The 14,401-nt window shown below is 40.1% G+C and overlaps 1 protein-coding gene across 1 annotated transcript in view; it reads right to left on the bottom strand.

The window, feature by feature from the left end:
• Positions 1-14,401, bottom strand: part of SPAG17 (sperm associated antigen 17) — a 152,140-nt gene that overhangs the window by 88,810 nt on the left and 48,929 nt on the right. Inside the window, exons 4-7 of the mRNA XM_006919822.1 lie at positions 12,814-12,945; positions 4,034-4,220; positions 2,470-2,664; positions 374-555 (exon numbers count right to left, since the gene is read on the bottom strand). Coding sequence (XP_006919884.1) covers positions 374-555; positions 2,470-2,664; positions 4,034-4,220; positions 12,814-12,945 — 696 coding nt within the window. The remainder of the gene's footprint in view (positions 1-373; positions 556-2,469; positions 2,665-4,033; positions 4,221-12,813; positions 12,946-14,401) is intronic.

Raw genomic sequence — 14,401 nt, forward strand, 5'->3', positions numbered from 1 at the left:
ATATATTAAAAGACAATGTAATTTAACAAACTGTAAACTGCTATTTTCACCATTAATATATATTAAGACTCTATGGCCTAGAACATTGTTAAGGTATGAAACAAAGTCACATGTCACTAAATGAAAGAATTACCATCCTTTATCTTCATCTACATCTTATTCTTTATCATGGATTCATACACTAAAAGCTACAGAATCAGGCTATAACCATTATTGGGCGTTCAATGCCATCACTGTCTTGATACAAGAGCCTAGCACAAAGCCTTATCTACAGTCAGTGATCCCTACATATCTGTGGGATGACTGAATGGGGCAAACGGAGCCACAGTGTCACATGCTCAGACCACTCACTCTCGTCATTGTGTGTACTAACCATCATCTCGCTGTCTGACCAGTCCGAAGGGAAGCTGTTGGCCTTGACCATGTATTCGAGCCGAGCAACATCAAAAAGATTTGTTTCAGGTTTCTCGTTATTCAGGATTGGTTCCAGGTACTTCCAGAAAATGGCAAGTTCTTTTATGGTGTTCTCTTTCTTCAGTTTTTCAGCTTCTATATCTAATAATAGCAAAACATTTATACTACAAAATGAGAGTGTTGAATTTCTTCCCACTTTAAGTGGACACGGTGAGTCACATGCACTGCAAGATGTCCTATACAGTACCAGAAAATGCAAATAAAGAAACCTAATTTCGAGATGATTTTGGACCTAGACTATACGATTATGAAATCAGAGGATTTTACTTCTGAAATTGGTATTAAATATGAGCTTATCCCACCTCATTCATTTTACATGTGAGGCCCAGAAAGATTAAGATGAGGTCATGTATGTTGGGAGCTGAATGTGTTTGATATGTCCATCACGCTCAGACTGTCACCTGCACAGAAGCAGTGTCTCTGCCAAATCACTTTTCGACCATCTTAGTGTCTGTTTGCCACATAACTGGTTAGAAATGCAGTTGATCCTGTTTTCCCTCCCGTGTGGATAAAAACGAACCGGATCAACAATTTGTGCTTCAGTTAATTTTTGGTCACATTAAAACAGATACGCATTTGGGCATTTGTGCTCTGACTATAAATAAGGACCAGTTTTTCATACGTTACATGTGAAAATTTGAAATATTCGTTTATTGCATCTATAATTAGGTTCTACTACTAAGATCTCATTGTTCTACTGTAAAGTCTATTTTTATGATTTTATTTTTATATATTCAATATTTTTATAAAGAGACTATGAAGTTTATGCAGTGTTTTCCCATTGGCTTCAATAATAAGTTATTTAATGTTACAACCATTCTTTATGATAAAGTATCTGGGTTTGAATCTCAACTCTTACTTAATAGCTGCCTCTAGGCTGCGGGTCGGTCCATTTTGGTAAAATGGAAATAAAACACACTTCCACGAGTGGTTGTGGAAGCTGCTGGATCAGCACATTGAAGTCCCTAGCATCGAGCCTAGTCCCAAGGCATGTACCCAATAAACAGGAGCTGTTATTATGATCAGTGGTAGCAGTTTCCAGCTTGGAACAGGAATTTTTAAAATATGGTGTTATAGAAATTGGGACGTGGCTGTGTAAGTTACAAAACACTGTGCAAATAATACTATTGATACATAACAATTAAAGTAACAGCACATGGCAGAAAGTTGGACTTCTAAGTCACACAGGCTTGGATACCACATCCCTGTTCTGCTGTCTCAAGGATACAGAGCATCGTGTTCCCGTCCCAGAGGGAGCCTAGCCCTCGCCCTTAGATGGAGACCTTGGGGCTCCAAAGGCTGAGTGGTGGGATGGGTGGGGCTCCACCCCATGACTTCCTGGTGTAAGGCCTGGAAGATGAGGTGCTCGCTCTGATTCATTGCAATGAACCAGTACAAAGCAGAGCAGCAATCCAAGGCTCCTGTCTCCTTGGGCCATTTGGTGACTGTGGCTCCTGGAAGAACAGACTATCTACAGCTGATCTATCCACCCTCTAAGGCTGAGTGGTAGGATGGGTGGGGCTCCACCCCATGACTTCCTGGTGTAAGGCCTGGAAGATGAGGCGTCCGCTCTGATTCATTGCAATGAACCAGTACAAAGCAGAGCAGCAATCCAAGGCTCCTGTCTCCTTGGGCCATTTGGTGACTGTGGCTCCTGGAAGAACAGACTATCTACAGCTGATCTATCCACCCTCTGCTGTAGGTAAAGTGACAGATCGAATGTTTCTGAGAAACTAATTGCAAAACCAAGTCTTCTGACCTGCATTGCAGTCTATGTTCTCTGTGGCTACACAGGGATGTAAACACAGAATATGATTTTCATTTGCAAAATTTACAACACCTGGCTAGTGCAAGCAGCCTAGCGAAGCAAAGTCTTGAAAGGATTTAATAACGTATGTGTTGTGTGACTACGTTTTGGACAGAAAATAGTGTTTGTACTTTTAGGACGGTGGGTAGTACGGAAGGGTCCAGTAAGTTGCGTCGCAGACGGCGTACCTTCTGGCTGAAGGAAAACTTCCTGCTGCTGGCTAACTGCTGCCAGGTGCGTCTGCAGAGGTTCATAATTCTCCGAAGATATTTTAATCACGCTGCTCACAGGAAGGCCAAGCTCGGTCAGAATTGCTAGTAGCTGAGGACTGTGGAAGCCCACCGCTATAATGTAATGCTGGGCACCATCGTCCGGCTCATCATCTGTTCAGAATGCCAGAAAGAAGAGCGGCGTCATTTTAAAAGAGAACAGGTGGCACTCAGCCAGTCCGATGGCTACGGACATTATGCGCGCGTCTCCAACCCCTCCGGCTGGCCCAAAGCCGTCCAGTTGGCTGGAATGGAGTCATGTTGGCTGGTTTTCATTACCGCCCTTCCAGAAAGCTGTGGCCATTTTACAGAATATTAAATCACTTTTGCGAATGAGACATAGGCGTCATAGGGGGACAAACATACGCGAGGCCTGTGGTCATGGAAAATGTGTGCACGGGTTGTTGTTTTTTTTTAAGTCGGGCTGTAATTTTCTTTTTTTTTTCTTTTCTTTTCTTTTTTTTTTTTTTTTGCTTCTAATCTCTTTTGAGCAACATCTGGCTTTACTCCTGAATTACGAGTAGCTGCAGCTTTGTGGTATTTTATAAGTAGAGGTGTTTACAGGAGAGGGAAATATTGAATATGGACATGCTCCCTACCAAAGTATTCTGTGTATTTATGTCAATAGGTGTGAATGCTGAGTATGGGTTATGCAGCAACTCTTGAGAGTAGATGGTACATTAAAACCTTACATCCCACAATGGCCCACTAAGATCATTTTAAAAATAGTGCAACAGAAGCATGCACTTTTCCTTTTCAAGTCATGATTTTTCTTCTATCACTAAGCAAGTCAGTGTTGATACTGTCCGTGGAATCCACATCATTGGTTCTAAGTCTAATCTGTTTATCTGGAGCAGAGATAAACAGGGGAGCCAAACTGGTGAAGGATGTAAAGGCCTCCCATCTCATTTACATACTATGCAAATAATAACAGGTAGCTCCATCTGAGTTCATGGGAAGGGGGCAATTACTCATAGCTGCCTAATTTAAAGCATTTTTATATCAATAATCTAAAATCAAAGAAAATTCCAGTTGCTGCAAGACGAACCAGTAGTGGGAGAAGCTGAAGTCAGGAAGCCACGTGCTCCGCATGCGCCCAAATTAACTGGGCTCATTTTATTAGCACTGAATTTCACTCATGACAATAATCGCTTTTTACTTGGCCTTCTAAGTACGTCTGACTTTTTAAAAATGTTCCCAACAAGGTAGTAAGCTCCTTGGTGGCACAATCAGCTCCTAATTTCATCCTTTATTTGCACCATGTAAATGTGCCCATAGCAAGACACGTGCTCACTAAATATTGGGTGAAATCAGAAATGAACTGCAAATGGAAATATGTTTCTGTTGGGGCATCATGGGTAGTATGTGATTTATGTTTTTCTAAGGAGCGAAAAGGCTGGGAAAGATCAAGCGTAATTCCTGGAATGATTCCTCGGTTACTTCCTAGGTGACAGGGCAAGAAGCGAAAGGCAGCGTCACTGACCGATGTAGAGCCCGCTGTCGCCTTCCTCTCCTCTCCGCTTCAGCTCCGTGGTCTTTTTCACGGCCGTGTTCGCCTCGGGCTGATCCTTTCCCTTCCCTTTGGCAGCTTTGGCATTTGCGGCCTTCTTCTCCTTGGGAGATTTTGCTTTCCCTTTATCCTTTTCTATCTTAAACCTGTCTTCTATCACCTGGAAAGAGAGAAAACTTTTTTTTTTTTCCCAAATCAGGCAGTGAGCAAGCAACGGCTTTTCTATGGTTAGGTGAATTCGTTGTTTATTTCACTCAATTGCTTGTTTACTCATCTATGCATTTTCCAGCCAGGAGAGTGGGGATCCCTGGCTGAGCCTAAGCTGGGATGAGGCTCATCTATCTATGCACGCGGAGTGCAGGGGTGGATGCGAGGAGATGGTTCACACAAATGGCCTTTTGGAAGCAACTCATCCTGAAGGAGAGCCTAGCGTGGCTTGGTACACAGCTCGGCCCAGTTGGTAGGAGGCAGGGAGAATGGAGGACTCTGAGGACACCGTGAAGGCAGGAGCTTAGGTTCGCCGGTAGTCTAACCATGGAGAGTCTCTATCTGAGTGTTAGAGAGAGGTGGGGTTTAACAAAGCAACACAGAAATTTTAAATAGAAAAAGAGAAGTTTCTCGAAAATCTTCTTAAAGTTTTCCATAGTTTAAGCAGTGTATAGGCTATTTTTAAAGGTTAAAACATTCTTTTGAGAACCTAGCACTAATACATTATTTTTTATTATAATTCTACTTAAAAAATGTCCAGACATAATCAGTGGTTGCCACTTGACGCATTCGAATACGGGATCAAGAAAACATCAGTTGGGAATGCTAACTCTTTGGACGATGCTGGGGGGATGCTTAGATTGCCAAGTACCATGTAAAGATCCAATTTTCCCACTATTTTTCTCTTTTCTAGCAATTGCTGAAACATTTGCACATGGTTTCATGATGTAATGCTTTCGATTCATGTGTTACGAACACAAGTAGATTGTTTTTACTGAAACGATATGGTAGCACTGGGTCGTGAGGTGGCCGCACGGAAGGTCTGACATATTTTTTTCTTCCACCTTCAACAAAGTTGGGAACAAAAATAACAAATTATTGTAGCAACACCTGGGGCTCTGTATTTTCCTGAGGTCATGAAACTGAATTTGAAAACTCCGTTCTAAGACACTGGAGATAAGGAGAGAAGAAGACATGACACTTCCTGCCTCCTCTTGGGACCCCCTAAAGAGAGCAGGGCTGATCACGACCAAAAATCCAAAATAAGCACTAAATTAGCAGAGGGCTAGCTATGCAGGATGCTTTCCGGAAATCATCATCTTTAATTTGTTCTCACAAAGCAACCTGCAAGATGGGTGACTTTATTCCCATTGTGTAAATTAAGACGCAGGGTTTGACCTCATATGCACAGCGGTGACGGAGTCACCAGCTGGTCCGATGTCACCTCCAGACTCATTTTATTTTTACGGTTCTGTGAGTCTCTGTTTTTGATGGCCACTCACCCTCTGCCCCATGCCTGCCCTCCCTCTTCTCTTGCCAGAGGCCGGACGCTTGCCGATGCTCCTTAGCTTCCCTCAGCTACTCTTCCTGCTCCGCGCCTTATTCTCTCTCCCTCTCTCTTTTGCTTCCTCTTCATTCCCTTAGCAAGGCCAAGTATGGCAGACTGCAGAAAAGCATCTTTTAAACTAATTTCCATTAACTCTGAAATGATCCATATCGACCTCCCTCCTTTTACAAATGTATTTTTAAAATACTTATAAATCTTGATTTACTTCTTTAAATAACTTATAAATTATACAAGTAATCATTATTAAAATTCTGGAAAAAAATATAGAGCAGTTACAAAAATCACCATAATTCCACCATCCAGAGACAACGAGTGGAAGAAAATATTTAATACATTCTTCACATTATGTTTATGCATCGCTTTTGCATAATTGTTATCGTTCTCTCTATGCCATTAGTGTTCTGCGTTTCCCACTTAAAGATGATGTATCTCCCATTGTTAGAATTTCAAGAAGAATTACTTTGTAAAGAATTACCCAGGTTGAGCAAGGAAAGACACACTTTCCCGGTACGTTGGAACAGAGAAGCCAATGGAAGCAGATAAGTTTTTCCAGGAGCCAGATCCAGGCAAAGAAATCCTTGCCGGGTTTCTGAGGATGTCCTTTGTCCTACCAGTCCCTTCTGCTTTCCCACGCCAACTCGAGGGGTGGTCCCCCTACTTCTCTTCTGTTCCTCACTCCTCCCACCCTCCAGACCTGAGCCGAACCATGACAGTCTCTTCGTCTCTCTGGTTCTGGACAATGATTGACTGCTGGGCCCCTAGAATTCTGCTTTGGTCCAAAGGTGAAGTATCCATTTCTACTCAGTCCCGTTCACAAAAAAACCCACCTCCTATCTTCTTCCCTTTTCCTCTTTTCTCTGACTTTCTGAATAGGCCCCTCCCCCATGGGTTTATGTCTTGAGATTGGGGGGTTGAAGGGGTGTGAGATGAAGCTGATAAGCTGAGTGTTCAGCAAAGGTGGCCCCCTCCTCAATCATAAACTAAAACGTGTTCACGTCAACTTCTTCTTTGGCCTTTCTTACTTCTGGATAAGGTAGCATGCAAGCATGGTCGCATTCTATGGTCATCTGCTCATGACCTGAACTCAGAGGCAACTTGCACAGATTCAAGACAAAAATTTAGAAGGGGGTACATCCACAAACCTCCTCTTTCTACCATGGTTGGGGAGTACGTGTTCCCCAGCTGATGAAGGGAGAGTCAAGTTCATTACGGAGTACATTTTATTTAAAATGCAGTGTGTACAGAAAGCATGCGGATGCCTCCTACGATGAGGCGGCTTTAGAGAAGCACAGAGATTTCTTCACCAGCTAAGCTACACGAGAGATGTGGGGCTCTTGTCTTAGCGACAACCAAAAAATATTAGCATTTCACATACTCAGTATCAAGTAATACTTAATTAGAATCCTTAATCGTGTTATTCTCACTTTTTAAAGAGAAAAATGCAAATTCTCCCTCTGTAACAGGGCAACCTAGTTATTTGATAGTTCAAATATTTTAGATTGTATTTATCAAATGACTTCTTGATGTCAAGATTCAAATACCTTAAGATGCCTTCACATACCTGGACAGGTATTCCGTCTGTTATTCCTCATAGCGAAAAGCAGGTGAGAGTGAAACAAACAGCAGATAATTATGTTTCATCTTGTTCTTATTACCACACTAACACATTTGTGTGTAACTGTGTTTCCTGTGTTCTATCAAAAGATCCTCACAGTAATATGATTAAGGATATTGATAAGGAAACATGCTCATGGAAGTTACGTGGCTAAGTCACTCCATCACTAAGTCTGTCTTTGAGTGTTACTCTAGTTCTCTTTCAAGATATCACTCTACCTATAAACAACCTATTCTACTGTTCACAGGTGATGAGAGGACAAAAGATGGCCGAAAGAAATGTACGGTGTCAAATGAGTTTGAGAGATAGTAGATTAAACAATATTAGACAGACTTATTTTCATGAGACCCCTCCATCTGTAATAAGTAATGTGCCATTAAATCTCCAAGATTTAACACAGTGATTTATTTCCAAGTTCATTTGACAAGGGGGCCCACTTCCCTACCAAATAGAAAACAGAATGGGTAGGGTCGAGTCAGGAGCTTGCTCTTCTAGAGAGCTGCTGTGATACAGAGAACATGAGCCTAGCAATGCACTGGGTTCACGTGACCAAATGATCTAATCTTCAGGATGCTGGAGAAGGTCCCGGGGTGCCACATTGCTATCTTCAGGGGGTGCAATTCCTAAGCCACAAAATCAAAACACGACCATGTCTGGGTGTGCTGGTGGTGACGGGGCGGGTCTGATGTCTGCCTGATGTCAGTCTCCGACTGGATCCCATGTGATTCAGAGGCTTTGGCACCAGATCAGTCAATGCCATCCTACCATAGCATCCAGAGGGCAGAGAGAAGGGGCAAGGATGGTTGGAATAATCTCAGGAAGTCTAGTTCTAAGAGAGGTCCCCAGAGACCAGGTCATTTCTGGGCAGGGGGCAGGACTGGAAATGCAGTCAGGATTCTTTTGGGAATCAGTGGCTCAGTGGTCTTTGTCTTTGGTCAGCTTTGTTTCTTCCCTTGACCTGTCCCCACATTTAACCTCAGGATATTGTATGCGCAGTGGATAGTGGGACCAGACGGCTGCTGGTGGATCCCTGAGCAAAGCCTTTGCTCTCACAGGAAAACACCTCCGGGCAGGCACTCTACTGACTGTGAGCCAGGAGTGCCATCTTGCATAAATATTAAGACACACTAGGGAGGGTGTGTACAATGGTTAAGAACATGGTCATTAAAATCCGACAGTTTTAGATTTGAATCCAGCCTCCACCTCTGAGGAGCTATTTAGCCTTGGGAAAATTACTTTTCACACCCTCAGCTTCCCCATCTGCAAATTGAGAATAACACTCTGTACCTCATAAAGTTATTTAAAAGAGTAAATGATAAAACATGTAAAGAGTTTGGTATAATACCAAACAGACAATAATGGTAGCTAATTATTACTATTAGCTGCTGTAACTGTAGCTATTTGTATTTAAAAATATTGCTCAATTTTAAATATGTATGCTTCTGCACATTTTCCCTGAAGTCTGTAAAAAGTTTTCATTAATTAAAAGCATCTGAATTAGGAAAGTACTATTTTATTTACAAATTTGACAGCCAGAAAGTCGTATGTTATTTAATCTGAATTATTGAATTTTATAGTTCTTCAGATCCGATAGTTCTATTGGTAGTATCCTTATTTTGATAATCCAGCCTCAAAGAATTCCATCCAGTTACTGAGGCAAGTTATAACTCTCCTGAAACCACACGGGTCCCTCTAAATTGAGTTCCTGCTCTTCCTCTGTTTGATTTCTTAAAATAGTTTCTGAAGATTTTAACCACAACTGAATCAAAACTAACCAGCTTGTAATTTCCTGGTATGTCCCTATGGCCTTTCTTTTAAAACAAAACACACACACACACAAAATGGCATTACATTGGCTGGTTTCCAGTGTTTCGGGGTTTTAACTGGAGTAAGCTGGAAAATGTCTGTGAAAGTTACCCCAATTTCTCTTAGTGGCTCCTTCGGAGCAGGCTCTGGGTTGTTCGTGGCATCATCATGATGCCTTATCAAATCCAGGTGCTTTTAGTTTTGAGATTTTTTTTTTTTTTTTAAGAAAAGTTTACCAATACCATCTCTCCATAATTCTTTAATGCATATCTCCCTTCTTGTCTAATACTCTGGAAAATAAGGCAACTTGTACTAAGTATATAAGCCAAAAGAGAAAAAACTGTTTTGCTTTTATATAAAAGAGTTGCTAAAAATATCCAAGAAAATATGGACTAGTTATTTGAATTCACAAACTGAAAGCACAATTTGAATATATTTGCATCTTTTCCTAAAATCTATTAAAATGTTCTGAATTAGACTCAACTCAGAGGCAGAGAATAGAGATGTAGTTTGACTGATTATTACCATTGTTACATTTTTTTGTATGAGTCGTTTTTCATCTTTTTTTGATGATTAAAATGTTTTCTTTTAGTCTCAATATAATTTAAATAGTTTGATTCACAATGAAGTGTTTTAGTTTTAAATGTATGTTTATAATTAATATGTAACATAAAAAGTTGGAGTTAAAAAGAAAAATGTGACTTATATCAAACTATATTTAGATAATGACTATATTAAAACACGGATGAGAGTAGAAACCAAGCAATTTATTTTAAAATTATAATAAACATTATGAAAATATATGTACCCACTACATTGCTTCTCTAAATGTTTGTTAATTCACAATGGATTGATAATAGGGAACTAAAAATGCAGAATAAATGTTGAGATAATGATGTATGTAAGAAAACTTCATTTCTAAACAAATCATTGTCTTATTCAGATTCTAAGATATAATAAAATCTAATTTGGGATTAACTGTTTAAGAGTCATATTCAGAAGCTTTGAAGTGCTAAAATATACTTATAGAAATACAGTATATTATCTTAATGGTAGGAGTATTTGGAAATAATCTGTAAGGTATTTCCAAATAGATAAGTTTTCAAATATATTCAACTTATTTGCAATTAGAGGCAGGCATCTGCCTCCCAGAAATTCATGTGCTAAAGGCTTCAAAAGTGTTCTTCTAAAAAATCGCCTCCTTTGTATTATTTTTTATAATCTTTATTAGCCAGAAAACTTTCTTCATGATCAAAGAAAATGCAATGTTAGGCATAGCCCCAACTCAAGTGTTATAAATTATTAAAATCAGTAGAATCTTAAACATGATATTTTTACTGTATTTGGCAATTAGAATTAGATTACTTTTAAGAAAAGTTTTGATTAAAATGAAATCAAATGTATAGTGATACATTATATTTGTTTCTGGGGGAAAAGGACAGGGTCCAAATTATGCTAATTCTTGTCTACACCTTGTCCCTAGTATTTCCTATAATTACTGCTATAGATATTTTTTAAGTGTTCATTTAAAAAAAAATACAATTCAGAAAATTCTACGTAGAACATACAACATGTTCTGGGTTGTACAGATGTAAACAACAGAATTAGCATTTGAAAGAAAACATCTACATAGAGCTCATGCAGATGTTAAAAAGCTGAAGAGACAGTCGCTCCCCTTACAGGACTCTTGCCCTGGGTCCAGGGAAGAGAAGAAAACTGAGTGGCGTCTTCTCTTCTTTTTTTCATTTCCTAATCCACAGCACGGTGTCAGTTTTACGTAATTCAAACTTATTCTGCTTTCTGCCGAACTACCCGGCTGACGAGCATTAACCTCGATTGTTCCAATGGACCTTGTTGGGCAGTGTCGTTGAAATGAACATAGATTATATCATCCCTCCAACAACTCCTTTCATCTTTACCAAGAATATTTTATGGAAACTGCTCCATTCCAATCAGGTTTCATCACTTACTCATATGGTTGCTACGCAGACATTTGGGGCTGGTGTTTTGGGAACCCAATCTAATAAAGACATCAGATTACATTATGCAATTGTTGGCTCCTAATTGTGCGAAGAGTTCTCTTGCGTGTCAATTCATTTTATATATGTATATAAATACAAATTTATATATATGAAAATGTAAAATATATGTATATGTCTAAAATTCAAGCCCCAATTCCTTAGGACTCTTGAATTTTCAACAAATAAATTAAGGTTATTTCCATATCTTCAGAATCTTAAAACTGTATTATTATAGTTCACAATTCAAAGAAATGCTGAGCAAAATAACAGTGCAGAAATATGTTCATATTGTTTCTAGCTTTAAAACTGTTCCTGAGCTTCCAGAATATTCTATTTATTTATACTTAAAATTCATCAGCTGAAATCTAAAACCTACTCCTATTACAAACAATTACTGACTTAAAATAGCTGGCAAATAAGTAAACTGACACTCTAACCTGTTAGATATATTTGTAGGTACCGTGAGAAAACGCCAAGCAAGCAGAAGGTGTAGGAATTTTCACAGGACTCAGTCTACTTTTTATAATTCATATTCCCATGTGACGTTGGAATTTAAAAAGGCAAGAAAAGATGTTTCTACAGTTACAAATTTTCCAATTTTTCTTCTGCCAAGTTTTAATGTCTCTGAGTATTTCTTAAGGTACAAATCTCCTGTACATGATGAAAAGAGCTTCAATCGATGGAAAACTGTAGTATCGACTGTGTACATACGAGTAGAATTTTCCCGGGGAACAATGTCTGCCGCCCTAATATGATACTATACGGAAAATCTCTTTGAAAAACATCAAGCCCAATATCGCAAATAGAAGGTGGCGTTATTATTTCGTTCTACAATTATTCTGTCAAAAGACCGATTTGCATAGGAAATCCAGATCTTGGGTCTTGCAAACGGGAAGAAGTATTATTGGACCACGGTCACTTTTTCTTTTCCCATTTCCTTTTCACCCTTCCACACAGGGGCATGAAGAAACAACTGAGACGCACACCCATTCCAAGCACACGCGCACACGTATGCACACTATACGCGTGCCTTTAGGGGCATCCGACTCTCCCAAATATTTCAGCACGATTTGGAAAATAAGAAAAACACCTCTTATTTTGAGTGATGATAATAGCAAATGGATTTGAACCTGGCATCACTTTGCTAAAAGTATTTTAAAATATTTTTTTCAGATGAAAATATGAATCTTTGGGAAACACACAGATCGATTTCCATAGGCTAACTGAATGAAAAATATACAGGTGAAGAAATAATCAGACATATAATACGGGAGCAGAAGTGATGGATTGCTGCTAAAATATTCAGATTATTAGGAATGTGCAGATGTAGCCTATGACTTTAATAAGCACTCCTACTGAATATCACATAAAATATTTTAAATAGTTAGACCTTGACTTTGTGAGTTTTTTTTCAGCTTTTTATATTTACCTCTCTTGACTCTCTGTCTCTCCTTGGTTCCCTTCTTTGTTACTAGTATATAAACAGACTGCTTTACAACACAGCCTCAGGCACCAGCCCTGAATACTGTCATAATTCTGCATAAGGGAACTTATTTTTAATGGGTGTGCCTTTGAGAAAATATAATTGCTCCAACAGATCTCTGGATAGCCTTTTCCCTAAGAAGCCGAGAGAACAGCTAAATGCACTCGGTACCACTGAATTGGTAGGCTTATGAGGGAAGACATGTCCCAAGGGAGACCTGGCCCCTTTCACTTGCCACTCGCTGTCTTTAGAAAACCCACCGTCGGACAGTACCTTCTTTTCGTTTTCCCGTCGCTGTTGGTCTTTAGATTTAATCTGGAGAAGCTGAAATTTCAAGAGTTTCCCTATCAGTGGTAAGCTTAATTTCTCTCCACTGTCCATAATTGCTTTTGCTGCCAATAACACCTGTGAAGAAACACAATTATTAGGAAAGGTGGCATTTTTACCTTTGGCACAGTCTGGCGGTGATGAAAAGATGAAATAGTATTTTGGTTCTGTAATATCTGTCTTGCTGCAAAGATGCCTCATTGGTGGCCAAAAAAATTGGGGGAGAAAGCCCCCCAACGCCATAGAAAAGGGCATTTATCCTCTACATAAATTGGGTTGTCAGAAAATTAACTTCTTTTCCCAATAAGGCAGGGAGTGCCTCCCACAATGGTGCGAGACTCCAACTCTAAAATACAGGTAGAGACAAGATAGGCAGGGTTCTGTGACAGGATGGCCGATAGGTCAGTTTCAAGCTGTAGAGAAAGACTGTCGTTTGGCACAGCGAATAGCCTGAAGCATCAAACTCTGACTTATTAGTACATTATAAATTGAATAGGGTTTTCTAATCATAGAAACGACTATGCTAGCAGTCACTTATTTCTTGGTGACCAAATTCAAAGGAAAGATAAAAGGTGCCTGGCACTGAGGTGCCATGTGAGCGTTGCGCCCCCCGTGCAATTTAATGCCGATCCTGTTGGTATGCAGCCTAATTGGGGTGAAATCAGGTTATTGAGTTTTCTTTGGGTGACGACAGCCACTAGGAACATACAGCTGTATTGTCCAGATGTGTGGCACTGACAGCCTGTTTTATGACTCCGCTTTTTACAGCTTGTTTCCCCTAAATTTCACACAACTCTCTAACATCTGGCCCCTTTTCCTTGGAGCCCTATAACCACTTTATTTACTGCAAAAAAAATAAAATCATGTAAAATATACCATAAAAAGTTGTTATGTGTTTCTCTTTATTCGTGTTGTCTCTCTAATAAAGTTCACCTCTGGCGGAAGCACTGTCACAAAAGTAATCTAGTCAAAATATTTTTCGACTTTTGTTTTTAAGCAAGCATCAGATTTATTTATAACCCGGGGATGAATTAGGTGTTACTAAAAGGTTCTGACATGTTGCTTTTCTCCCCCCTTGGAGCAATTACTCCTCTCGGCGCATATGGTGTCAATTTCAGACCCTCGTCCCAGACAATGATGGCGCACACTGCATCTCATCGAGCCGCGTCCTGTCTGAGGTTCCTACCAGCTCTTGGTCAGGGTTTCCCGACCGATCGGGTTCCTCCTGACTTTCCACTTTGCCAAGGGAAACAGCTGGAAGAAAGGGAGATGGCGATTTTGCTTCTAGCTGCAGCGGGCCCTGTAGACTACCATATGCCAAAATGAAACCGGACCTCTTCGGGACCTCACCGGGCTTTCCCGCACGGAATCGCGGGAGGGGAAAGCCAGGAAAAGGACTCCTTTAAAGCTTCCATTTCTAAAAACCAAAGGAACAAGCCAAGTGTCAGAGAGCTTTGTGTGTGTGTGTGAGCAAACATCCTCCATGAACAGAGCTCTTCGCTTTTTATGGCAGGTTTCCTGCTAACCCGATGTA

Source organism: Pteropus alecto, unplaced genomic scaffold (genome assembly GCF_000325575.1).
Source record: "Pteropus alecto unplaced genomic scaffold, ASM32557v1 scaffold106, whole genome shotgun sequence".
NCBI lineage: Eukaryota > Metazoa > Chordata > Mammalia > Chiroptera > Pteropodidae > Pteropus > Pteropus alecto.